Source organism: Gopherus flavomarginatus, chromosome 4 (genome assembly GCF_025201925.1).
Source record: "Gopherus flavomarginatus isolate rGopFla2 chromosome 4, rGopFla2.mat.asm, whole genome shotgun sequence".
In the NCBI taxonomy this organism is placed as follows: domain Eukaryota; kingdom Metazoa; phylum Chordata; order Testudines; family Testudinidae; genus Gopherus; species Gopherus flavomarginatus.
In genome coordinates, this window is record NC_066620.1 from 107,243,782 (window position 1) to 107,269,317 (window position 25,536).

General features: G+C 46.0%; 1 protein-coding gene across 9 annotated transcripts in view; it reads right to left on the bottom strand.

The window, feature by feature from the left end:
* STX11 (syntaxin 11) overlaps positions 1-25,536 on the bottom strand; it is a 76,711-nt gene that overhangs the window by 15,165 nt on the left and 36,010 nt on the right. For 4 of the 9 annotated variants that reach the window (XM_050949853.1, XM_050949854.1, XM_050949852.1 and 1 more), the window contains 2 exons: positions 21,134-21,235; positions 18,598-18,747 (listed from right to left, as the gene is read on the bottom strand). In XM_050949853.1, coding sequence (XP_050805810.1) covers positions 18,598-18,661 — 64 coding nt within the window. In that variant the 5' untranslated portion in view covers positions 18,662-18,747; positions 21,134-21,235. Of the gene's footprint in view, positions 1-10,981; positions 11,155-17,865; positions 18,108-18,597; positions 18,748-21,133; positions 21,236-25,536 lie in introns of those variants that run through there. The other 5 variants (XM_050949856.1, XM_050949859.1, XM_050949857.1 and 2 more) reach the window with 5 other exon arrangements.

The following is a 25,536-nucleotide window of genomic DNA, read 5'->3' on the forward strand; positions in this document are numbered from 1 at the left end:
AAATGAAGCACTAACCACTTGAATGTTAATTGCCTTTGAGTGTCCTGTTTGACTAGTCCACATTTCTGTAATAGTGTTCAACAACTTCAGAGTAAGGTTGTATTGCACTTCCTGAGTAACACTTTCCAGGTCTTTCTATTCATATCTCATATTTCGCAGGCTTATTCCATAACCCTGTCTATCTTGATATTTCCAACATAAAATGATAAATGGTATCTGGATGCCAATATTAATGAGTCCCTTACAGGTGGTACCGGCCATCTTTTGCAAGGATGGAGTTTTATTGGACCTTTTATCCAGAAGGCTTGCGGTAAATGGAAGCCGGGAACAGGTGAGGATATAGATACATGTATAATTGCTTTGTTTCCCTCCTTGATGTATTTATATGCCAGCAGTGGGCAAGAATTTGAAATTAAAGTATTTTTTATTGTTCGTTTTCTAGTAGCACCACAACATGAAAGTCAACATAGTTCCCAGCATAGGCACCAACTTTATCTGGCACTAGTGGGTGCCTGTGCCCCTGCTCCCGGCCCTGCCCCCATTCCAACCACATCCCCAAAGTCCCTGCCCTAACTCTGCCCCTATTGGATCCCTTCCCCAAATCGCCCCGGCCCACCTCTTCCCCCAGCATGCCACATTCCCCCTCCTTCCCTACCCTGCAAACCAGCTGTTTCACAGTGCAAGCACTGGGAGGGAGGGGGAGAAGCAGGATGTAGCGGCGCACTCATGGAGGAGGTAGAGGTAAGATGGAGCAGGGTGGGAAAATGCCATTGGGTGCTGAGCACCCACCAATTTTTTTCCCTGTGGGTGCTCCAGCCCTGTAGAAAGCCTGTTTTACAGCACTCAGCTAAGATTCAAATCTCTTCAAGAGTTAGAGACCATAAAATTCATTTTTCCAAGTTCTCTATCAGAGAATTCTGTACAGCTCATGTATCACTACTGACCAGTTTCCAGCATCCTATGACAGTCTTCTGACCTGGATTAGTAGTAAGAGTCCCTTGGTCATCTTGGTATACAAATATGGGAAAGAGGGTATGAATAGTGGAGTCTAGCATGCTGGAAGTCACTTTCTGAATTTGACTGATTACAGCTAAGTAAGTTTGGTTTTTGAGTGTCTTATACCAGGGCTGTGGTGATTGAGAGGAAAAAAAAGTTTTATTCACCCTCACTATAAGGCCCATGAAACAGAGTTACCCTTAGCATTTTTGTCCTCCCCCTGCCCTCGATATTGCTGATTCCTTTCGACTGAAGATAAATATGTCTATGCCAAAAGCACTCTAAGGATTTGGGTGAGGGTTGGAGAGAGGACAAATTAATTGGGTGCCCTTGGGTGTACAGGAAAGTAATTCTACAGGCTTGTACTGGAGACTGTGCATGTCTACCAACTTTTAAAATGGTTTTGCAAGAGGCAATTATCAGAAACACTGAAGGCTTGGGGCTAGTGGACCCATTCTAGTAAAAATTTTTAGCATTTGCACGGCACTTTATAAAAAACTGCTATTCATCACAGAACTCCTGATAAAATATTTCTTCAGTGTTTTAAAAATACAACTATAGCTACCCATGCAGTGTTCTGGGCTCTTACCCTAGACTTTTTTTTAAAATAATCTCACAAAATATATTTATCTTTATATCAATTTTGGCAATTATGTAAAATACAGCAGAGGAGTTAAGTGACTTGAACAGAGTCACAGAAATCATACATTATGCAAATCATACAGTAACACTTACATACATACCACTAATACAAGCAGTAAGACACAGCCATCCATGCATTTCTGGGCAACTACTATACTTCTTGGGCTCACTATGACTCAGTAGGCAAGGTATTAATAATACTAAGCACATACTCATACTGTAATGCACATAATGTAATGTTGCTGCAATACTTAGAACATATAATCACCATGATATCTCTGAATGGAAGACAAGATCAAGTGACTGTACCCATGTGTAAGAATCAGGGTCCTGACACACCAAGGAGAAAATGGATCCCAAAGAATAAGCAATTGAATCAGCTGTTTGTACATACTGTTACTGTGTATATAAAAAAGTCAAGTAAGATCTTTTATGAAAGCTTGTAGTGTCCTGAACTCAGTGGTCATGAGGATACATGCTCACACAGAGGTTATTGTTATAAATGTATGCAGAAAGTTGTAACTATAGTACATCTAGAGCATCATCTCACAGAACCGTGATGAGGCAATCAGGCAGGAAAGATCTCTCCCAGGCCAGATGTTTATACAAAACCAACTCCAAGCACCTACATTGTCCACCTACTAAGAGACAATGGTGGACCATTATGGGAAAACAATTTGAAACCTGAAAAGAAAATCCCAGTCTGGGAACCTCCTGCTCTGTGTCACCATGAATTACCACACTCTGGGTTTGGTTACACTTGCAGGTGTGCAGCGCTGGGAGTTAAAGCTGTCTTCGTACAGTTGTGTAGGGAAAGCGCTGCAGTGTGGCCACACTGCCAGCTACCAGTGCTGCAGTGTGGCCACATTTGCAGTGGTGTTGGGAATGGTGCATTATGGGCAGCTATCCCAGTGTTCAAGTGGCTGCAATGTGCTTTTCAAAAAAGGGGGGTGGGGTGGAGTGCGACAGGGAGCGTGGGGGAGACAGAGTGGAATTTTGGAGCTGACACTGTCAGCTCCCTGCCTTGCAAGTTCTAAGGCCTTGAAGATACACAGCACCAACCTTCAATCATTTTAAAAAAGTTTCAACCCTTTCCCCCACCCCTCTCTTATTCACTAAATGCAAATAGCCTTCAGACCAGATAAGCAGCTGCTCCAAAGCAGACATCCCCCCTCCCCACTTCTCTCCTCAAGCAAAGACTAGCTGTGGACATTCATCCCCTTCTGCTTCAGCAAACAGTAGCTGTGTTTGTTTTTTAGATAAGCAGCTCCAGGAGCCCTGAGTTAACAAAACAAAGTGTTATCTTTACTTAAAAGCATTATGGGAAGGTTCCAGAGGTCCGTTACAGTGTAGTAAGATTAACCACTGTTTACACTAGCACCCCAGCGCTGCAAGAGCAGCACTGTTCTCTTTATTCCTCTCATTGATGTGGAGTACAGACAGCGCTGTAGCCAGGGAGCTACAGCGTTGTATGCACCTTGCCAGTGTGGACGAGGAGTAAGCTACAGCGCTGTAAAGCCACCACCAGCGCTGTAACTCTCAGACTCAGACTCTAGGACTGGAAGGGACTTCGAGAGGTCATCGAGTCCAGTCCCCTGCCCTCATGGCAGGACCAAATACTGTCTAGACCATCCCTAATAGACATTTATCTAGCCTACTCTTAAATATCTCCAGAGATGGAGATTCCACAACTTCCCTCGGCAATCTATTCCAGTGTTTAACTACCCTGACAGTTAGGAACTTTTTCCCAATGTCCAACCTAAATCTCCCTTGCTGCAGTTTAAGCCCATTGCTTCTTGTTCTATCATTAGAAGCTAAGGTGAGCAAGTTTTCTCCCTCCTCCTGATGACACCCTTTTAGATACCTGAAAACTGCTATCATGTCCCCTCTCAGTCTTCTCTTTTCCAAACTAAACAAACCCAATTCCTTCAGCCTTCCTTCATAGGTCATGTTCTCAAGACCTTTAATCATTCTTGTTGCTCTTCTCTGGACCCTCTCCAATTTCTCCACATCTTTCTTGAAATGCGGTGCCCAGAACTGGACACAATACTCCAGTTGAGGCCTAACCAGCGCAGAGTAAAGCAGAAGAATGACTTCTCGTGTCTTGTTTACAACACACCTGTTAATGCATCCCAGAATCACGTTTGCTTTTTTTGCAACAGTATCACACTGTTGACTCATATTAAGCTTGTGGTCCACTATGACCCCTAGATCTTTCTGCCATACTCCTTCCTAGACAGTCTCTTCCCATTCTGTATGTGTGAAACTGATTGTTCCTTCCTAAGTGGAGCACTTTGCATTTATCTTTATTGAACTTCATCCTGTTTACCTCAGACCATTTCTCCAATTTGTTCAGATCATTTTGAATTTTGACCCTGTCCTCCAAAGCAGTTGCAATCCCTCCCAGTTTGGTGTCGTCCGCAAACTTAATAAGCGTACTTTCTATGCCAACATCTAAATCGTTGATGAAGATATTGAACAGAGCCGGTCCCAAAACAGACCCCTGCGGAACCCCACTTGTTATACCTTTCCAGCAGGATTGGGAGCCATTAACTACTCTGAGTACGGTTATCCAGCCAGTTATGCACCCACCTTATAGTAGCCCCATCTAAATTGTACTTTCCTAGTTTATCTATAAGAATATCATGCGAGACCGTATCAAATGCCTTACTAAAGTCTAGGTATATCACATCCACCGCTTCTCCCTTATCCACAAGGCTCGTTATCCTATCAAAGAATGCTATCAGATTAATTTGACACAATTTGTTCTTTACAAATCCATGCTGGCTATTCCCTATCACCTTACCACCTTCCAAGTGTTTGCAGATGATTTCTTTGATTACTTGTTCCATTATCTTCCCTGGCACAGAAGTTAAACTAACTGGTCTGTAGTTTCCTGGGTTGTTTCTATTTCCCTTTTTATAGATGGGCACTATATTTGCCCTTTTCCAGTCTTCTGGAATCTCAAGTGTAGCCAAGCCCTCTGAGAAAAAGGGAAGGGTGCGGGGGGGGGGGGGGGGGGAAGAAGGGGAAGAAGAACAAACGAACCGCAAACCCTGTTAAAAGGGAAGGGATTTGAAGTTGTCACGGAGTCACTGGGCGATGCTCTGGAACTCCTCCCCACCAAGCCAGACAGGACTTTGGGGAGCCTCCTCTCCCTTCGAGCAGACTTGTTCAGGGCAAGAAGCTCACACGTCTTCACCTCCTGGGTCTCTCCTTGGAGCATTCAGCATCCTCTGCCCCTCCATACGCTTCCCACAGCGAGTCCACCCCAGCGGGGTCCTGGGGAAGCCACCGGGTTCTGCACCCCCACTTTGCAGTCAGACGTGACTCTTAGCCAGCCAGTAACACAGAGGTTTATTCGATGACAGGAACAGGGTCTAAAACAGAGCTTGTAGATACAGCGAACCGGACCCCTCGGCTGGGTCCATTCTGGGGTGGCAGTGAGCCCGACCCCCAGGTCTGCCCTCCACCCTTGACCCCAGCCAGTTCCAGACTAACCACCCCTCCCAGCCCCTCCTCTCTCCTCAGCCCCTTTCCCGGGCCAGGAGGCCACCTGATCCCTTTGTCTCCAACACCTTCAGCTGGCACCTTTGCAGGGGAGGGGCCCAGGCCATCAGTTGCTAGGAGACAGAGTGCCAGGCATTTAGGTGCACTGGCCCTTTGCTCTGCCAGATACTTAAGAACTGCCATGGGGACACTGAGGCACCAACACAGTACTCAGAGAAAACATTAAGAACTTTCCCAGTTCGTCACAGAAGTGAAGGCTATCCAGAAACAGAGCCAACAAGAAAGTAGGACATTATCTGGAAAGCACTCCCCTCTAGGACCAAGGGCATACTGGGAAACTGTTCTAAGGCAACAGGTAACCTATATTCCCTTTTCTAATATAGAAGTGTAAAGCCTGAGATTACATCTTTATTTTCTGTGCAACTCAGATGCATTTGCTTTTCCTTATTATTTCATCTTTGAATCCAAGGATTTTTCTACTAAATAAACTTCGTTTACTTTTACCCAAGCAGAACTCTATTGGGCAAACTGTATGGAGTGTGTGCCAAAAAGTGCACTAATAATTGGGGACAGGTTTCACGTCTTGAGGGTGATGAACTAGAGGGGAAAATCCCGAGTGTCTGATAGTTGACAATTTGGGGAGATGGATTTGGAGGGGAGGAACTCGGACCAAAAGGGATTGTTGAGGTTGCCATGCAAGTAGTAATGAGGCTGGTGGAAGCCAGAGTGGGACCTTATGCTTATAAGGTGGCTACTGGTGTCAGAGCCCTGAGCCATAGCAGCACAGTATTAAGATACTCAAACTTACAAAGCAGATGTGACAGAACCATTTATTGGTCTGGGTGATCCCCAAAACATCGCACCACATAAGTACAATATGATCACAGAAATGCTACTTTTATTATGAAATAGAATGTATAAACAAACAAGCAAGGGGACATTAAACATACAGCAGAGTAGTAAAATGAGGTTGTCAGTAGTTACCAGTTAGATAAACCCATTTATACTGAGAATTCTAAAGATAGACTGTTCAGAATTGTCTAAGCCCATAGACCATACTTATTACACCAGGATGCAAGTTTGAGGATAAGAGTGGAGGAAATTTTTACGTTTCAGATAAAATCAACACACTTCAGAATGCACATATTGGAATATGATGGGGGGGGGGGCGCACAATGGGGAGGTTTGCATTCTCATACAGTTATGCTGCTGATCTGACAGCATTTTTTAAAACTATCTCCAACCAACATATTGTGTTACAACAGATTATTGTTCAATAGTATTAATCTAAATTAGTGCTTTGACACAGTTAGGGACCAATTTTGGTGTTTACTGCAACCTCTACAGCAGCTCAAGAGCTATAAAGGGTCCAAAAAGCCAGCTTAACTAGCTGCAGGAGATACCCCCAGCAATTACACTCACACCCCGTGAACTCAGCACAGGGACATGCCAATAGCTAGAATGCTTTGTACTGATTATTCTGTAGTGCATACCAATCCATGCCAGCCCCTGTAACAAGAATGAATCCTCGAAGTGAAAACCCACTTTTGCAATGCTAACCTTCCCTTCCCACCACACACTTTTCTACACAAGCCCTATTACACTCAGAGAGCAAAGATCCTGATCTTTAGTCTAGAGCTGCAAAATATTGACAAGCATTCCACTCCAAATACAGAAAATGTAACCACTCCTGCTTTGAGACACTGGGTCTAATTCTGCACTTCTTCCCAAGGCAAGCCCCTGACTAAAATTAATGGGAATCATGCCTGAGAGCCCAGGAGTAGGTTCATAAATTGTTCTTTTTCTGTGGCAGGAGCATGTTGTCCCTATCTCATTTGTGTCTTTAATGCATATATATATATATACACACACACACACACACACACATACCACACACACACACGCTCTTCTAGAGTAGATATTTTTGAGAAGTAAACTGAAACTAATTTGAAGCAGAGGGTCGATCTTGCACTCTAGTTCATTTCCGTCCAGCCATGTGCAACACCCATAGGCCACCTCCCTTATCCTCCCAGCCTGCAATTTGAGTTAAAACAGAAAGCCACCATGAGGAAGTTAAAAGTACAAGAAGATGTAGAGGTTAAAGCAGTAGCTTGTAATCCGCCTTGGCCACTTGTCACATACAGAGCTGTGTAAAGGCAAGTCAAAGATTAAAATCACCAGCACTGATTAATGAGATCATCCTTCAAAAGAAAGATTTCCCTAAATAGAGAGGGGGAAATGTATTCTGTGTCATATATTCCTGGGACACCAGCAATGTTGAAAATGGTGCAAAAGCCTAACTAGGAATATTATGGCATATGGCACTTAAGAGTGTCCCTTCCTGATCAAGCATATAACCTCACAAGGTGTTTTTCTTGCTTGTATTTACAAATTGACTTCTAATGCACAACTGCAGCCACATAAGTCAGTATCATAAAAGGCTCTGCAGTGCTGATATTGTTAGATCTATTAGCAGTCATTGATCTATGGATAACGAGGTGCTGATTTGTAGAAGTATATGGGGCTGCCCCTGGTAATTTTTGTTTCTCTCTTTCCTTCCTTCCAATAGATTCTAGAGGGTTATTTTGGGTACTTTCCTGTTCTAGACGTATGAAAGACTTAGCAAGGAGGCATGGACTGAAGTGTTTTCAGAATGACTGCAACATTCATCAGCTTTATTGCAGGCCTGGAGAGTGTAGCCGAGTGTCTCTTGTGGTTTAGGTGAGATTGGCTACACTTGCAGCTGTACAGCGCTGGGAGTTAAAGCTGTCTTTGTACAGTTGTGTAGGGAAAGTGCTGCAGTGTGACCACACTGACAGTTACCACTGCTGCAGTATGGCCACACTTGCAGAATTTGCAGCGGTGTTGAGAGTGGTGCATTATGGGCAGCTATCCCAGCGTTCAAGTGGCTGCAATGTGCTTTTCAAAAGAGGGGATGGGTTGGAGTGTGACAGGGAGCGTGGGGGAGACAGAAGAGTGTGTGGATTTTTGGAGCTGATATTGTGTCAGCTCCCTGCCTTGCAAGTTCTAAGGACTTGGAAGATACACAGCACCAACCTTCAATCATTTTAAAAGTTTTGACCTCTTCCCCCACCCCTCTCTCATTTACTAAATGCAAATAGCCTTCAGACCAGATAAGCAGCTGCTCCAAAATGGACCCCCTCCTCCCTGCCTCCGGGCTGCTTCTCTCCTCAAGCAAACACTAGCTGTGGACATTCATCCCCTTGCCTGCCTCTGCTGGAGCAAACAGTGGCTGTGTTTGTTTTTCAGATAAGCAGCTCTGGGAGCGTTCACAACAAAACGAAGAGAGGCATCACAACAAAATAAAGTGTTATCTTTACTTAAAAAGCATTATGGGAAGGTTCCGGAGGTCAGTTACAGCAGTAAGATTAATCACTGTTAACAATGGCAACCCAGCGCTGCAAGAGCAGCGCTATAGTCGTTATTCCCCAGGCTGAGGTGGAGTACAGACAGCGCTGTAGCCAGGGAGATACAGCGCTGTATGTGCCTTGCCAGTGTGGACGGGGAGTAAGTTACAGCGCTGTAAAGTCACCACCAGCGCTGTAACTCACATGTAGCCAAGCCCTGAGGAATTTGTAACAGTGATCTGGTTCAGACTTGAGCCAAATAGGACTCAGATGATTACGGTGGAGGGGGGAAAGTAACTATTAGTTCTGCTTTCATTCAGGCAGGCCACGGGTCTGTTTGTTAAAAGAAGTTCACAAATTGAGGCGCTGGTCAGATTTCCAGATGATTTCAGACAAATACCATTAGTGACCAGGGCTACTTCCCCGCCCCCCCCCATTTGTGTGTGGTCTCATTTTGCAAACTTCTCTTTCAAATACAAACATTCAGTGAAACAATCCAATACTCAGTGGTAGCGAGAGATGGCTGGAATCATCCTGCAAACATTTTGACTTTTCATAAAAGGAGTTTGGCAGTTGCAAATGAAAATATTTTCATTTTTAGGCAACCATTTTCAGTTAAAAAAAGAAGTTGAGGAAAGCAGACACTGCATTTTTTTTTTTTTAATAGTTGAAAGTGTTTCTGATGGAAAATTGTAGTGAACTTAAGCACGTAAATTACCAGGCTGCTACTCTATTACTCTGTACCTTGGTACAGAACATGGCTTTAAATCTCCTACTAGATCCTGCCTGCAGTGTGGAACCCTATTTGTGCTGCTCCAACACCACAAACCCACAGGAAATTCCTCTTGCTCTCTCCGTGCCCCCTCCCCCAATTCTGAGTCAGGTGCAACACATGTGCCTGTCTATAGCTGCAATGTACTATAGTACTGTCCCCGCCCACCACTCCCCACACTAGTTTGCCCCATAAACATGCAAAGAAACTACTACAGTAAAGCATTTAGCGACTTCGACTAATGTTAAATTACTGTTACATTTCTGTCAAATAGAAGTCCTCTCCTTCTCACATTCTGCCCCCCAGACATACAAGTATAGGTCTAGACTTCCAGCACTATAAAAATAATAGTTTATTATTTACCATTAAAACTATAGCAGTAAATCTAACCAAATTACATGGTTAACTTTCATGACAGCATGGTATGGCACGTGATTTTGTATGCTATTGTGTTGCAGTTATTTGCCATGATCAGAAGCTGCTATTACCACAGAAAATGATAATCTGAAACATTAGACACATTATCCACAAGAAGATGCTGTGTCTCACCCCTCTATTAATTGAAACGTAACCCTAACGCCACTTGTTACCTTACCATTTTAGACTAAAGGGGAAAAAAAGCACCATGGAGACCAGCTGGCTAAATCCATTGTCCGGTTCATAAACACACCTGCCATATTTAGTCTGTGAGCAGTAGCTAATCTCAAGCCTTAAGCAGAAGAAAAGTGAATTATTCATGGGTGGAGGGCGGGCACCATAAGAAAGAGTGACCAAAGGCTCAACCTCAGTTTTGCATAAGAATACTGTGTTACCTATCATACAGGAGCATCACACTTGCACAGCCCTTTGAAAATTTAAGGTGCAAGTAACAGTATTATCAGAAAATCATGCCCCAGTTTAAGTTCTCCTCAAATTGTTCGCTCATATATAAAAGCCACTGATTTTCCTTCTTCAATGTCTGAAGACTTAAAAAAAAAAAAAGCCTCACATTTCTAATTCATACTATCACAATTCAAGAGTCGGAACAGGAAGTTTAAATTACCATTTTCAGGCCAATGCCAGTCCTCTGGTCACTTCCTGTCCCACTACCATACAGTTTGTATTACAAAAGTTTATCCCAAATATATGGAGGTACTTATTCGTTTTAGCAAGAACATCAATTCCAATCAGTTAGTAGGAAGAGCCAAAGAAAGGTAACCTGTTCAGTCAGCTAAACTTGTTCACTCAGGTAACTTGTTCAGTCAGGTAATTCTGGGGTGACTAAGGGGAGAGCAAAATGACTTATGTTCTGGATCTAAAGGCAAATACACATATTAGCTGGGTTTGGACTGTAATACACATTAGCTGGGTTTGAATTGTTAATGAAGTTAGCATTTGTTAGGTTGCATAAACTGGAGGAGTAGGGGGATCCTGATTTTGTTCTTAGTGACACGATTAAGAAATGACAGCTGAAAATAGATGATAGATATATAGCTAGATAGGATTTAAAAGAGCTTTCAGACATATCATAAATTCACCTTCCAAACCTGGTACTTTCTTGAAAAACAGACACACTGCATCTCTTTTTCCAAAATTTGTTTTTTTTAAACAAAAGGACTATTTCAGAGCACAACCACACTCACAACGCTAGCTGGCTACTATACCCTAAGTGTTCTCTCTTTTACTTCTGTTTGAAAGGGCCGTGGTACTTTACCTGCGTCTCAAGCACTTCTCCGGCGAGACAGAAAGAAGTTAGTTTCCCCGGAGCTTTCCAGATGTGGCACAATTTGAAGGGAACCTGAACGTCTGTAGTTTCTCACTGGCTGATGATTTACCAATTAAAACCATCATCCGTCCCGGGCGCCCCAAGCCCCCTTCCTAGCCCGGCGTGCGGACTGTTCCCTTAGTCCCCTGCCACCCAGCAGGTACCGCATCGGCCTGTTCGGCAAAGTTCAGCTGCTACAGCTTCCCCCGAGGCGCGCGGCGCGGCTCACGCCCACCCCACCCAGCCGAGAGAGGAGCGAGGGAGGCTGCGAGGAGACAGGCAGACTCCGGGCTCCCACGAGCAGCCCAAAGAGACGGTGGCTTTAGAGCGAGGAAGGGCGCACGCCGCCAAACCCTCCAGCCCCAGCGGACCCCGGCGGAACTCACCGCTCCAGGAAGCTGGGCTAGAGGCTGAGTCCCCGCTGCTTGCTTCGGCCGCGTCCTCCCGGAGAAACGTGCCTCTGCCTCCAGCGAGCCTGTCAAGCCGGGCTGGGCGCGGGGAGTTTCCCCAGCCCCTCACGCGCCCCGCCCAGGCTCCTCCCCCGTCCGGGCCCATTGGCCGCAGTTCGAGGCCGGGGTGGTGACCGGCCGCGGGATGCAGCGCTGCGGGGCGCTGGGGGTTTCCAGAGCCTGGGAGCCCGCAGGGGGAGGGGGTCTCCCAGTGGCTGCCGCGGCATGGTGGGGAAGCCCGGGGGTCGGAGGTGCGCCGGGCTCGCCAAGGCTCTGCTGCGAGAGCCGTGGTGCAGCCCCCTCCTACTCTCCCCAGGCCTGCTTCAGGGGAGAGGTTGGCGGTGGGTCACAGCCGAGAACAGGCCGAGGGGGTTTCCCCAGCTGCTAGGCAGTGTGGGTGGCTCTGGCTGTAGCCAGCTGCTGGGTTTCCGTGCCCTACTGCGCCGTGCTACTCCCTTCCTGGTGCTCTAGCTTAGAAGGGGCCTTTTGGTGCAAGGGGGCAGCACAACCTCCCTTAAGCGGCTCTTTTAACTCTGTTCTGCTGAGACTCACACTTGCTTGTCAGCTGTTTGCAATGGGCCACCTGGATTGTTTTAGCCTCATTAGCACTACAAAAGTGATTTCCCTTCCCTCGGTATTCACCCCTTCTTGGCAACTGTTGAGGAGAGGCCTCTTCCACCTTAATTGAATGATCTCATTAGCACTGATCGCCTCCCTACTTGATAAGGCAACTCTCATCTTTTATGTGCTGTGTAAATTATACCTGCCTACTGTATGTTCCACTCCATGCATGTGATGAAGTGGGTTCTAGCCCACAAAAGTTTATGCCCAAATAAATTTGTTAGTCTCTAAGGTGCCACAAGGACTCATTGTTAGTGCAGTTAGAGCAGGTCGGGGAGCTAAATAACAGTGTGGGGGAGAGGAATGAAAGGGGAGATAATTGAGACTGGACTATCAGAGCAGGAAGCAGCTGGGTGAGTGGGGGGAGGTACAGGGCCGGTTCTTCCATTTAGGCGACCGGATTTGGGAGGGCAGCAGACTGCTCTGGTGGACCTCCCACAGGCGTCCCTGCGGACGGTCCGCTGGTCCCGCGGCTCCGGTGCAGCATCCGCAGGCACGCCTGCGGCAGGTCCACCGGAGCCACGGGACCAGCGGACTGTCCGCAGGAACGCCTGTGGGAGGCCCACTGGGGCCACGGGACCAGCAAGCCGGCCCTGCGCCTAGGGCACCAAAAACCCTCGCACCGCTCCTGGGGAGGTATGAAGGAGTGAGGGGGTGAAGAGTAAAGTTATGGGAAGGGTAGAAGCACAGGAGTTCCTGGGGACCAGAGTGGGTGGGGATGGATCAGAGCATGGGATATCAGGAGCAATGGCATAGGTAGGATGGGACATTTGGGTGGGCAGACAATGATGGGGGGGCCCACACTCCCTCCAGCCAGCCTTGCAGGGGGCAATGGATGCTCTGGCCAGGGCCTTCTGGGGCCCCATTCGTGCACCCAGCTCCAGGAGGAGAAGCCGCTCTCCAGCAGCAATGGCTCCCATCCTAGTCCCATGCCGGTCCTGGCTCCCCAAGTGGCAGGACTACCTTTTTTGAGGATTCCTCTGCCGCCACTGGTTTGCCTGAAGCTTACCCTCCTCCCAGTGGCAGATTAGTCACTGGGCCAAAGGAGCGTGCCCAGGGCCCCCAGCCAATTGTGGGCCCAAGGAAAAATGGGCATCCTGCCTGCTCTAACTCCCTGCCTGGTGCTCCTGCCAGGGAGCAGGGTCAGGGCACAAGAGCTTGCCTTGCTCCGCCTGCTCCCTGGCTGGAGAGCAGGGCAAGCCCCTGTGCCCTGACTCTGCTCCCCAGCTGGAGCACCAGGCAGGTGGAGAAAACCCCCACGTCACAACCACGCTCCCCAGCTGAAGCGCCAGGCGGGCAGAACTGAGGCTGGGTGGACGGAGTGGGATAAAGCTGCAGCTGAAGCAGAGCCAGGGCTGGGGGGTGGCTATGCCCCTGATGGGCAGTAGGCGGCACTACGCAGAATGATACAGGAGAAGGGAGGTAAGTGATAGACTGAGAATTGTGGATGGAACAGATGCTGCCTCAGTGAATGTGAACCACCACCAGCAGCAACAGAAGTGGCAGAAAGTCAGACTGCAGTTTTTTGGGCTCCGTTCATGTTATAACTTGTAATCAGTTGCTGGCATGGTTGGCTGTACACATGGCTTGTGTCTGAATACAACAAGGTTAAAACTCTGTGTCTGTGGTGAGTATACTAACTGTGTTGAGCTAACCATATTTTGCTACACCAGAGGCCTAGGGGTAGACAAAGCATCATGCTGTAACAAGTTCAGCTTTTTTGCAGTGTGGACTGGACACCCTAACTAAATTTTGTATAACCAGTTTGGCTAGTCCTTCTTCACTGCTCTGTGTGAAGTACAAAGCCCACACTTTGCCCCACATATTGCTGATACTAATCGGTCAGTGTGCATGTCCTCTAGTTGCTTTTTCCCTTACTGAAGTCCTGATTCAGAAAGGTATTTAAATGTGAATAGTGTCATTGGCTTCAATGGGACAACTTGGGTAATTAACACCAGATGTGCTTGAATATCTTACTGAACAGGGGCCTGAGGCACTAGGGGATAGTTGTCCAGATTTTCCCAGAATTCACTAATACAAACATGGTAGGGCAGATATGCAAACACAGTATGATGGCAGAAAAACTGCTGGGAATACAAACTATACCCCATCACTTGTAACCATTTATCAAATAAAGATGAAAAAGTATTGCATGGACAGTGCCCCAAAGAGTTGGGGCCAAATTCAGTTGTGAGTTGATTAGTGTAGTTTACTCAGGCTACGTCTACACTACAGGATAAATTCGAATTAGCTTAAACCGATTTTATAAAACAGATATTATAAAGTCGATTGTGGGCGTCCACACTAGGCACATTAATTCGGTGGTGTGCGTCCATGGTCTGAGGCTAGCGTCGATTTCTGGAGCGGTGCACTGTGGGTAGCTACTGTAAAATAATGAGGCCAATAACGTTGATTTGCGTCCACACTAACCCTAATCCGATATAGTAATATCGATTTTAGCGTTACTCCTCTCGTTTTGTAGGAGTACAGAAATCGATGTAAAGAGCCCTTTAAATCGATATAAAGAGAAGTGTAGTGTGGACGGGTGCAGCGTTAAATCGATTTAACGCTGTTAAAATCGGTTTAACAGCGTAGTGTACACCAGGCCTCAGTCAGAGAAGTTGTACTAACATACTCTGCCTTAAATTGGGTCTTTACTGAAGAAAACTTCCCCCAAATTCTAACCAGTTTTAAAAACTCTTTAAGCTAAACACTGTTGGTATTTGCCATGTCTTCAGTGACTGGTAGGGGAACCTGGGCCCATCCTTTACTTTGGGTTCCAGCTCAGGGGCCCTCCAGTTAGCAGCCAAGGCCTGCACTGCTATTCTTTGCTGCTATGCCCCAAGCCTTCTCCTACCTTCGTGTCTCCCCATTCACTGAGCTTGCCAGCATCCCAACTCCCTCCTCCCAGGGAGAAACTGTGGATCCCCCTCCTAACAGGGTGCTGGCATAGGCGGCAGGTTATATACTTTTGTGGTGCTCAGGCACCAGGAATATTCAGGGCTAGGGGCCCTGCTCCACCAATATTTGGAGCTGGGTCTCTCCCCCGGCCCTGCCTGGATCGGGCCCCAGCCCCCACTCCCCTACGCATCACCCCACCACTGCGTCCCTGCATGTTCCTACGCAGAGCGGCTCCCGGCAGAACTGCTGTCTGCTGCCCCAGGGTCCTAGCGCCCCCCTTCCCATAATGGCAGGGCAGGCTGCCCTTATCCTGCTCTTCCGCCCTAGCCCTGAGCCTCTCCAATGCCCCAAACCCATCAGCCCCAACCCTCATCCCTCCACACCCTAATCCTCTGCCCCAGCCCTAAGCCTCCTCCTGCATCATGAACCCCTTATCCCGCAGCCCCAGCCTTCATCCTCCTGCACCCTAATCCTCTGTCCCAGCCCTAAGCTCCCTCCTGCATCATGCACCCCTCATCCTCAGCCCCAACCTTCATCCTCCTGCACCCTAATCCTCTGCCCCAGCCCTGAGCCCCCTCCTGCATCATGAACCCCTCATCCTCAGCCCCACAGCCCTCCCCGCTGAACACCCTCCTATCCCCAAACTCCCTCCCAGACCATGCACCCCCTCCCCCTTCTCACACACCCCCTCCCGCCCCCAAACTCTCTCCCAGAGCCTGTACTGCCTCCCATCCCCAAACTCCCTCCTAGAGCCTGCACCCCTCACCCCCTCCTACACCCCCAGCCCAGAGCCTGCTCCCAAACTCAGTCCCAGAGCCTGCACACCCACCCCCTTCCCCAGCCTGGAGCCTGCACCCAGCACCCAAACTCCATCCCAAAGATACTGGGAGTGGGGAGCTGGTGAGGGGCTGCTGATTTATTACTGTGGCTCTTCGGCAATGTTCATCGGTAAATCCTGGCTCCTTCTCAGGCTCAGGCTGGCCACTCCTGCAGCAGGCAATGACACTGCAACAAGAGCTGGAGTAGGGAACAGACAGGACGGGGAGAGGAATAGATCGGAGGGGATGGGCAGAAGGGGTCAGGCTTTGGAGGAAACAGGCAGAAGAGCCTGTGCCGACTACAGCCCACTCCTTGCAGAGCCTGGACCGGAACCCAAGACTCACCCATCCTCTGCTGTCAGAAAACCCCCTGGCAAAGTGTGTGTCTCCTCTCCCTTAAGTGCTGGTCCACATGGATGATGACAATTTCCTACTGCTATCTGTTACTACCTTAGCTCAAGTAACTGAGGTATGTGCAGTGGATCTAAAGGTTCCAGACACAGGCTGCACCATGTGAGTGTCCACATGATGCCACATGATGGAATTTCTGTTTTTCAGTTAGCTTTTTAAAAAACCCTAAGAAATACTACATGATCATGTAATTAAAAACTATTGTTATGCTATCCACCAGGGGCCAAATTAAGACTGAACAGGCAACCTTAGTTCTATCATTTTCTAACGCTTGAGTGCTTCATTTTGTAACATTAATGTTCTTTTAATGTAGCTTTGTGTGTGTAATAACTGATATAGGCTTATGATTGATATTTTTATGCTTACTTGTATAGTAAATGAGGTCATATTTTTGATGTAAGTAATAGAATCTGAAGAGATAAACTATGACTGAATTTGAATATTTAAATATCTTATCTTGACTCTTCATTCCTTGACACACTTACCTACCAACAGAATTGAAAGCCAAGTCAGTTCACAGACACAAAAATTGTTAACAGGAGTTTTGATTGAATAAAGACTGAAAGATTTGGGACCAGATCCTGCAGCCCTTACTCACATTCAATATGAGTACAAGCTATAGAACTGGATCTTTGGCCCTCTTAGTCACATAACTCACAATACAATGTGTAGATATTGCATCAGTAATCTTATGTAGTATGTTCCAATGCTGACCCTATTTAAATTGGTACATTTACTCAATATCTAGTTCTCAAAACCATGTGACAGTTTCAGATAAGGAACTGATGAAAGAATGAAGTGCAATAAGAACAACTTGAAGTCAAAGCCAGAATCAAGCTGTGAAAGAAACAAAACAGCATTTTATGGCGGAAGATTTTTCCAGAGATATTCAAAGGCCTAGTTAAAAGCTCTCTCTCTCTCTCTCTCTCTCTCTCTCTCCTCTCTCACACACACACACAAAATTCACTCTTGGAGAGAACACACACACACTATTCACTCTTGGAGAGAATTACTTTCCATTTGACATGATGTAGTTGGGGCTTTGTTCTGATTTCGCAAACAAATAATTTTAACTAAAATTTATTTAAAAGTTTATATTAAAGAAGTAATTTCATACATTATATGACCTCTTCTCTTATCCTCTAAATCTTTCTCCAAAATTACTGCTTTTATATAATCTTCCTATGTTAATCTCCCTCCCTGTTCATGAAATCTTTCTGCAGCAGTTCTCAAACTATGGGTTGGGACTCCAAAGTGGGTCGTAACCCCGTTTTAATGTGATGCCAGGGCTGGTGTTAGACTTGCTGGGCTTCGGTCCCCCTGTCTGGAGTGGTGGGGCTCAGGCTTGGCCCCTGCTCCTGGGGTCCTGTAGTAATTTTTGTTGTCAGAAGAGATTGCAGTGCGTTGAAGTTTGAGGACCCTTGGTAGAGTATTCCATTTATTGAGTGAAATCCTGGTCCAAGTGAGGTCAATGAGAGAACTTCCAAAGACTTAAAAAGGGGCCAGGATTTCACCCATTATATTTTTCTGAATCAGAGTGGGAGGGACCATAGGTTTATTGCATGTAAATCAAAGCGTACACTTTAAAAGCCTTCTATAAATAATATTAAGCAGCCATAAAAGAAAACCCTACATTTCTAAATACAAGACTTGTTCCTCCTCTTAACTCTCTTTTTCACATCCATCTAGATCCATCTCTTTGGTAGTACTGATCAGTTAGGCCTGGATCCCAGCATCCATTTAAGGGTATCTGCAGGATCACAGGATTGGATACTTTCTTGCTTTCCCTCTTCAAACATAGTGTTCCTTCATAAGGCTGACTACATCACAAGATTTTAAGGACACAGCTTTCTCCTTTACACTGCACTGAAGAAACTAAATGACAATTTAGAAAATAAAAACCAATATAGCAAACATCTAGAAATAAAATTCCTTGTTAATGTAACTGCATGGGTAATCAAGGATATATTCTGGCTGGTATAACATAAAACATTGATTGAGAATTAAGTAAACCGTAGGCTGTTCCAGCAAAACTGCAGTGAACAATGCACTGTGTGACAGGCCAGTTGACCAAGCGACGAATGAGATGCTTGTCCAGAAACATTTGCTGCCTGCAACATCATTGGTGGAGACTGTTACCTGCACACATTAGGGCACCCCATCTTTTTCTAGGCCCTCGAGCTCCAGGCATAACCCGGTAAATTTAGGTACCCCCACCTTTTCCCAATTCGTAGGGCTCTAGGCGTATACTACTACTGCAGGTTTGCAGGACCTTTTACCAGTGAGAGAGCCTTACACAGTAATATACTACATAACCTCTATTTATTAACAACTACCAAAAACAGACTGCACATGCTACACATACAGTGCTCACCACTCTCAATAAGCCAGATGAACTTTTCTTGATGGTCAGTCAGGATCAAGTCCATCTGGGGGACTCCAGTTTCTGCATGGTGTCATTAGCAGAGTGTTGAGGTCTGGCAGCTCTGATCTTTGGGGTTGTGTCCTGGATATTCTGGAATAAGCGAGTCCACACATGGAGATAATCAGGAATAACTCCATGTGTAGACAAGCCCACAGACCCCAGTTTATATAGTGAAACTTGAGTCCTGCTTAGCTGTATGTAACCAATCATCATACTGAAATCTGTCTAACCAATCCTAACACAGTGGAACAAAATTCTCTAATCAACTCTACCCCACCACCTTCATTAATTTACACCTAGCAAAATTAATTATGTAATAGACAGAAACAATTTAAGAACCTTACAGAGACCATACAGATAAACAATAGGGAAGTGGGGACCATAATGACAAAACAATAAAGAAATGAGGATTTCACAACCACAACTATTGATAAGTGATTTATTGCCAGCCAGACGGGCAGCACCGGAGCCGCAGGACCAACAGACGTCCGCAGGCACACCTGCGGGAGGTCCACCGGAGCCGTAGAACCGGCAGAGCACCCCCAGCGGCATGACGCCATGCTTGGGGTGGCGAAATGTCTAGAGCCGCCCCTGCAGATAGAATGCAAACAAACTAAGTTTTCTTTAGCCATCTTAAGATCTGTTTCTTTATCTGGTGATAGTGGGTGCTATTAGGATAGGGTCTCCTTCTTAACAGCCTGATATTACATTGTTTTAATGCAATTTAGATGGAATGTGAGGACGTGACTTCCTGCTTCTCAGGTAATGGCTGCTGCTCAGCTGCTCTTTCAATCTGGCTGCAGACGAAGGCCTTAGGCCTTACAATATGGCTGCAGATAAAGGCCTTAGCCTTACAGATATGGTATGAAAGATAAGATGGGTCAGGACTGAGGCTCCTCCTGGGCTCTTGTCTCTCTCATGATCTATGCAATTTGTATTATCTCCTCAATAGATTTGCTGCAATGCTGTATTACTGTTACTAATTAATGTTTTAGAAAAGGGAATAAACAGTGAGATGCCATAATTAGCAGAAAATAAAATAATTTAAATTAGTTAAGACTAAAGACGACGGTGTGGAATTTCAGAGGGAACTACACAAACAATCTGAATGGTCAGTGTGAGAACATCCACCAGAAAATTGGTGTGGGAAAGAGCAGCTACGCTCTGCATCTTCAAGCTGCGAGGAGGTGGAAGTGGCACAGAAAGGATGCCCATTGGCTCCTGTGGTGACCACAGTTACACAATTTAAAAACACTGGACAACCCCCCTTGGTAAAACATGGAAGTAAAACTCTTACACCAGAGGAGGCTAGAGCCATGGGAAAGCACATGGGCCCTTGTGACTGAGATACAGTGCTTAACTGGTGAGCCAAATTATCTGTTACACCACATTTACCTCAAGATGATATGATATGTATACTAAGGGAATGTATGTCTAATTATGATTTTGCAACTCTTCCTTATAATGTATTAATTGATGCAAATAATGAACCATCTACTATCTATTCATTTGTATTTTGAATGTTTTATCCACATGATAATGTAGTGGGAAAGGCATATTCAAAAAAGCAGAGTGTAGATGAAAGGCCAGAAAAATATTTTCTGAGGAAAAAATTGTTATTCTGGTTGGCTAGACTAGGGGTGAACTGAAATGGGGTAATCACTTATGATACACAAGAATTAAGAGAACTTTATGTGCAGGGTTTATCTCCTAGCATACGACTAGCTATGGGTCCAATAGATACATGTAACAGTCAGCTGCCTTTACTAGAAGCAAGAGCATGGGAGATTTTTGAACTCCAGCAATTAGTCCATCAAGGAACATCAGCAAAAATGAAGGTATCAGCATATAATAGTAAGGAGACAACAAGTGGTAAAAGCAGCCACATAGGACAAAGTTCCGCCACTACGAAACCCCTGGACAACAGAAACGTTATGTTTAGAGGAACTAGAGATGAGTTAAGGATTTTTAAAAAGCTTATGCTAAAAAGATTGTCTCAGTATGAGCCATGGGACAAGCTAAATAAGCAGAGACTGTCAGCAGAGGACATGTTTCTAAAATTGGCTAAATATGAATCTGGGCAAAAGGCTGGAGGGCCAAGTTTTGACGCTCCTGTAGAGTCTGTCTCCACTAGCATACTTACTGTAGTTAACGACAAATGGGGCAGGCCTACAGTAAAAATTAAAATAATGGGAAGCTTCGGAAAAATAGAACAATCAATACTGGTGGATACAGGGACTCCACTAGTTTATGTCATGTCTCAAGGGAAGTCCTACAGCTAAGAACTTGCCAGCAAGAGAACTGAAATCTTTGGTCTCATATAATGGTAAAGAAAATGTCATTCCTTTTACTTATGAAGTTACATGCCATATTGTCTCTCTATCTACACAGGCCTCATTTGGACTGCAAAAATTAGATGGTACAGGCATATTAGGAATAAATCTGTTGCAACAATTCAATGTAACTATTGACTTACCTGATAAGATGTTGATTCAAGCCGAACATGGAGAAGCAGGTATTCTAATTCCTGCAACACACCACATCTGTGATGTCAAGGCTCCAGAAGAATTGCAGCTTCCTGTATGGGAGACAGAAATCCAACAAGTTATCAAAAAAATCACAAGGAAGTATTTGCTCCTAACAAACTAATTTGTGGAAAGGTTCAAGCCTCAATAAAGGTAGAAGGTCCTGATCCAAAGCCTATACGTCAATACCAGTACTCTGCAGAGGTGAAGGAGGGGATTCGACCCACAATAGAGACATTATTGAATTAAGAAGTGCTGATACCTTGTCAAAGTGTCTGAAACTCTCCTATCTGGCTGGTTAGAAAGGCCAATGGAAGCTCCTGGAGGTTAACCGTGGACTCTAGGAGATTAAACAAGGTGACACTCAGGTTGGCCCCTGTTGTTGCTAAATTTCCAGAGGTGATGAAATTAATCACTGAAGGTGCATGCTGGTACAGTGTCCTAGACATCTCTAATGCCTTCTTCTCCAAACAACTCCATCCCTTCTACTACTTTAAATTTGCCTTCACTTAAGAACAAGTCACCATTACAAGAGTTCCCCAAAGGTATCACAATACTCCGAGTTTATGTCATTGCATCGTAACAGCATTATGGAAAACTGCCTCCTACCATGACAACATTGTCAGTTATGTAGACAACATACTGATAGCTACCAAAATCAAGCAAGATAACATCAAAGTTCTATATGAAGTACTAGGAATTCTGAAAACAGCAGGTTCCTAGAAAACCCAACCAAAGCCCAGCTAGTTCAACAACAATTAGTCTACTTAGGGATGCAACTGGGCCCTGCCAGGAGGAAACCTGATACCAGTCGAATAGAGCTAATATCTTAACAGCCTGCTCCAACAGATGATAGCACACTCAGGTCCTTCCTAGGCCTGGTTGATTTTTCTCGGGAAGGTTATAGTGAGAAGGCAAGGTCACTTTACCAGCTAATTAGGAAAGGCCAACTATGGAAGAGGGGAGGGGAAGAGCAAAGAGCTGTACAACAGTTGAAGCAAGCCTTAATGGAAGCATCTGTCCTGGCATTTCTGCAGGTAAACAAACCCTTCCACCTCTAATTAGCAACCACTAACACAGCAATCACTGGTATCCTTGAAGCCCATAGCATATGGGTTCAGAATGTTATCAGCAGTGGAATAGCAATTCACTAAATGTGAATGAGAGGTATTGGCTCTTGTATGGGCATATATTGGGGGTATATAGTGGGCATGGCTCCTATAGTGTTAAAGACCCCGCACACTCCTGTGAAGTATGTGCTGACAGAGAGCCAACTCTGGAGGAGTAAGCCACCCTCGTCTAGCTAACTGGACCTTAGCTTTGATCAACAAAGAAATACAAGTAGAAAAGGTTGCACGTCCCAGCCTGGCACCATTCACACTTTGCGTTCCTGCACCAAAAGAGCCCCTGATAAATCATGAGTGTCCTCTTCCCGAGAACATGAATCCTGAGATCATATCATCTTTCAAGTTAGAATCAGTGCTTGAAGAAGCTAAAACTTATAACCGAGACCTGTGGGTTGTGGATGGAAGCAGCGTGTACGTCAATGGAAAAGCAGCCACAGGGTTTGCGGATTTACATGTTGCATCTGACAAAGCATTCAAAGGAACCATCGCACACAACTCAGCCCAGGCTGCAGAAATAGTGGCAATCATTGTAGCCTTGGAAAAGGTTTAATCTTCCACAGATATTACCATCTGCACAGATTCTGATTGGACAATGAGGGCATTGCTGAACTGGATGGTTATTTGGAAAATGAGGGAAATGAGAACAGCAGATAACCAGCCAGTTGCTTATGCCCGATATCTGCAATATGCATGGCAGTTAGCTGAGTCCAGGAGGGGTGACACTTTCTTGTTTAAGGTTAAGGCCCATTGAAAGAATCAATCAGAAATCACTCTCCTGAATAGCAAGGTGGATTGACTGTCAAAACAAGCTGCAAGTTTGGGACCAGAGTTCAGATGGGATAAGGTAAAAGCAACCATTGATGCCTTAACATCAACAGACCCCACTGATCATCAGGACATCATAAGGTTACAATCACAAGACCCAGAAATTAAGCAGCTAGTAAAGGATGGCAAATACAAATCCTATACCATTAAACATCATTCATCTGATTTAATTATGGCAACTAAAAACAAGGTTGGAGACCAGGAATCTACAGAGGGTGGTATTCCATTGCTTGTAATCCCAACTGTGCTTCAACAAGAACTGAATCAACTGGCACATAGACAGGGTCATTTTGGAGTCCAGAAAACACTATGTAAGTTGGCTACTGTGGCCTGGTGGCCAGAGATTGCAAGAGATACAGAGCATTATATCAACAACTGCCTGAGATGTGCTCAAAATAACCCAGACACCAAAATCATCGAAGGACCTCTTCTCTATCAACCAGTGAATGGTCCATGGCTAAGGTGCAAATTGATTATATTGGTCCCCTACCTCGAACAAATAGGGGAAAATCAATATTGTTTAGTGTGCATTGACCCCTTCTCAAAGTGGATCAAGGCTTATTCAGCATGTAATTGTACAGCTCAAACTACAGTCAAGTTATTGCCGGAAAACGCATTCAGTCGGTTTGGTCTACCAAGAGTCATCGATTCTGATCAGGGTCCTCATTTCACCGGGGAAATAACCAAACAACTCTGTATAGCCCTGGGGTGCATCAAAGATACCATGTAGTAGGCCACCCTCAAGCATCTGGCCTTGTAGAAAGATCAAATAGATGTCTGAAGACTGCACTCTGGAAAGTAATTGATTTCTCAGGCAAAAACTGGGATTGATAGGTCCCATTAAATCTCATGGCAATGAGATCCACCATAGGATCCCATGGTTTCACTCCTCAAGTGTTGTTATTCGGACGACCTATGGTAATGCTGGAACAATGGTGGGTGCCAGGAGGGGTACCTCCTGATGAATACTGACCAAGAGCAATAACAGACCAATACATAAAATCCATGCTAAGGGTCATCACTGGTGCGCAAAGGGCAGTAGCTGTCACCCTAGAAGCCAATTGTAGGAAGATGGACCAAAGGCTCAATAATAAAAGACGGTTACTCACCTTTGTAACTGTTGTTCTTCGAGATGTGTGGCTCACATCCATTCCAGTTAGGTGTGCGCGCTGCGCGTGCATGTTCGTCGGAAACTTTTTTACCCTAGCAACTCCAGTGGGCCGGCAGGTCGCCCCCTGGAGTGGCGCCGCCATGGCGCTCAATATATATCCCTGCCGGCCCACCCGCTCCTCAGTTCCTTCTTGCCGGCTACTCCGACAGTGGGGAAGGAAGGCGGGTGCGGAATGGATGTGAGCAACACATCTCGAAGAACAACAGTTACAAAGGTGAGTAACCGTCTTTTCTTCTTCGAGTGATTGCTCACATCCATTCCAGTTAGGTGAATCCCAAGCCATACCTAGGCGGTGGGGTCGGAGTGAGAAGTCGCGGCATGGAGCACTGCAGATCCGAAGGCCGCATCCTCTCTCGACTGCTGGACCAGGGCATAGTGGGAAGCAAAGGTGTGGACCGATGACCAGGTCGCTGCCCGACAGATTTCCTGGATGGGCACATGGGCGAGGAAAGGCAGCGACGACGCCTGCGCCCTGGTAGAATGCGCAGTCACACGGCCCGTAGGGACGTGGGCCAAGTCATAGCAGGTCCTGATACAGGACGTTACCCAAGAGGATAACCTCTGGGAGGAGATAGGAAGCCCTTTCATGCGGTCCGCTACCGCCACCGCCACGAAAAGCTGGGGGGATCTGCGGAAGGGCTTGGTCCTCTCCACGTAGAACGCGAGAGCCCTACGGACATCAAGCGAGTGGAGCTGCTGCTCCCTGCCTGAGGAGTGAGGTTTCGGGAAAAAAAACCGGAAGGAATATCTCTTGGCTGATGTGGAAGGACGAGACTACCTTGGGAAGAAAGGCAGGGTGCGGTTTCAGCTGCACCTTATCTTTGTGGAAGACTGTATATGGGGGGTCTACCACAAGAGCCTGGAGTTCCGACACTCGCCTAGCTGAGGTGATAGCTACTAGAAAGGCAGTCTTCCAAGAGAGGTAAAGCAGGGAGCAAGTAGCTAACGGTTCAAAGGGGGGTCCCATGAGCCGGGACAACACCAGGTTAAGATCCCAGGTTGGAGCAGGGAGACGGACGTTAGGGTATAAACGTTCCAACCCCTTAAGGAATCTAGACACCGTCGGGTGAGAAAAAACAGAGCGACCATCCGCACCCGGGTGAAAGGTGGAGATAGCTGCCAGGTGGACTCGCAACGACGATATGGCCAGACCTTGCTGTTTGAGGGACCAAACGTAGTCTAAGATGTCGGCCACCGAAACTTCCATAGGGCGGAGATTTCTCTCCACGCA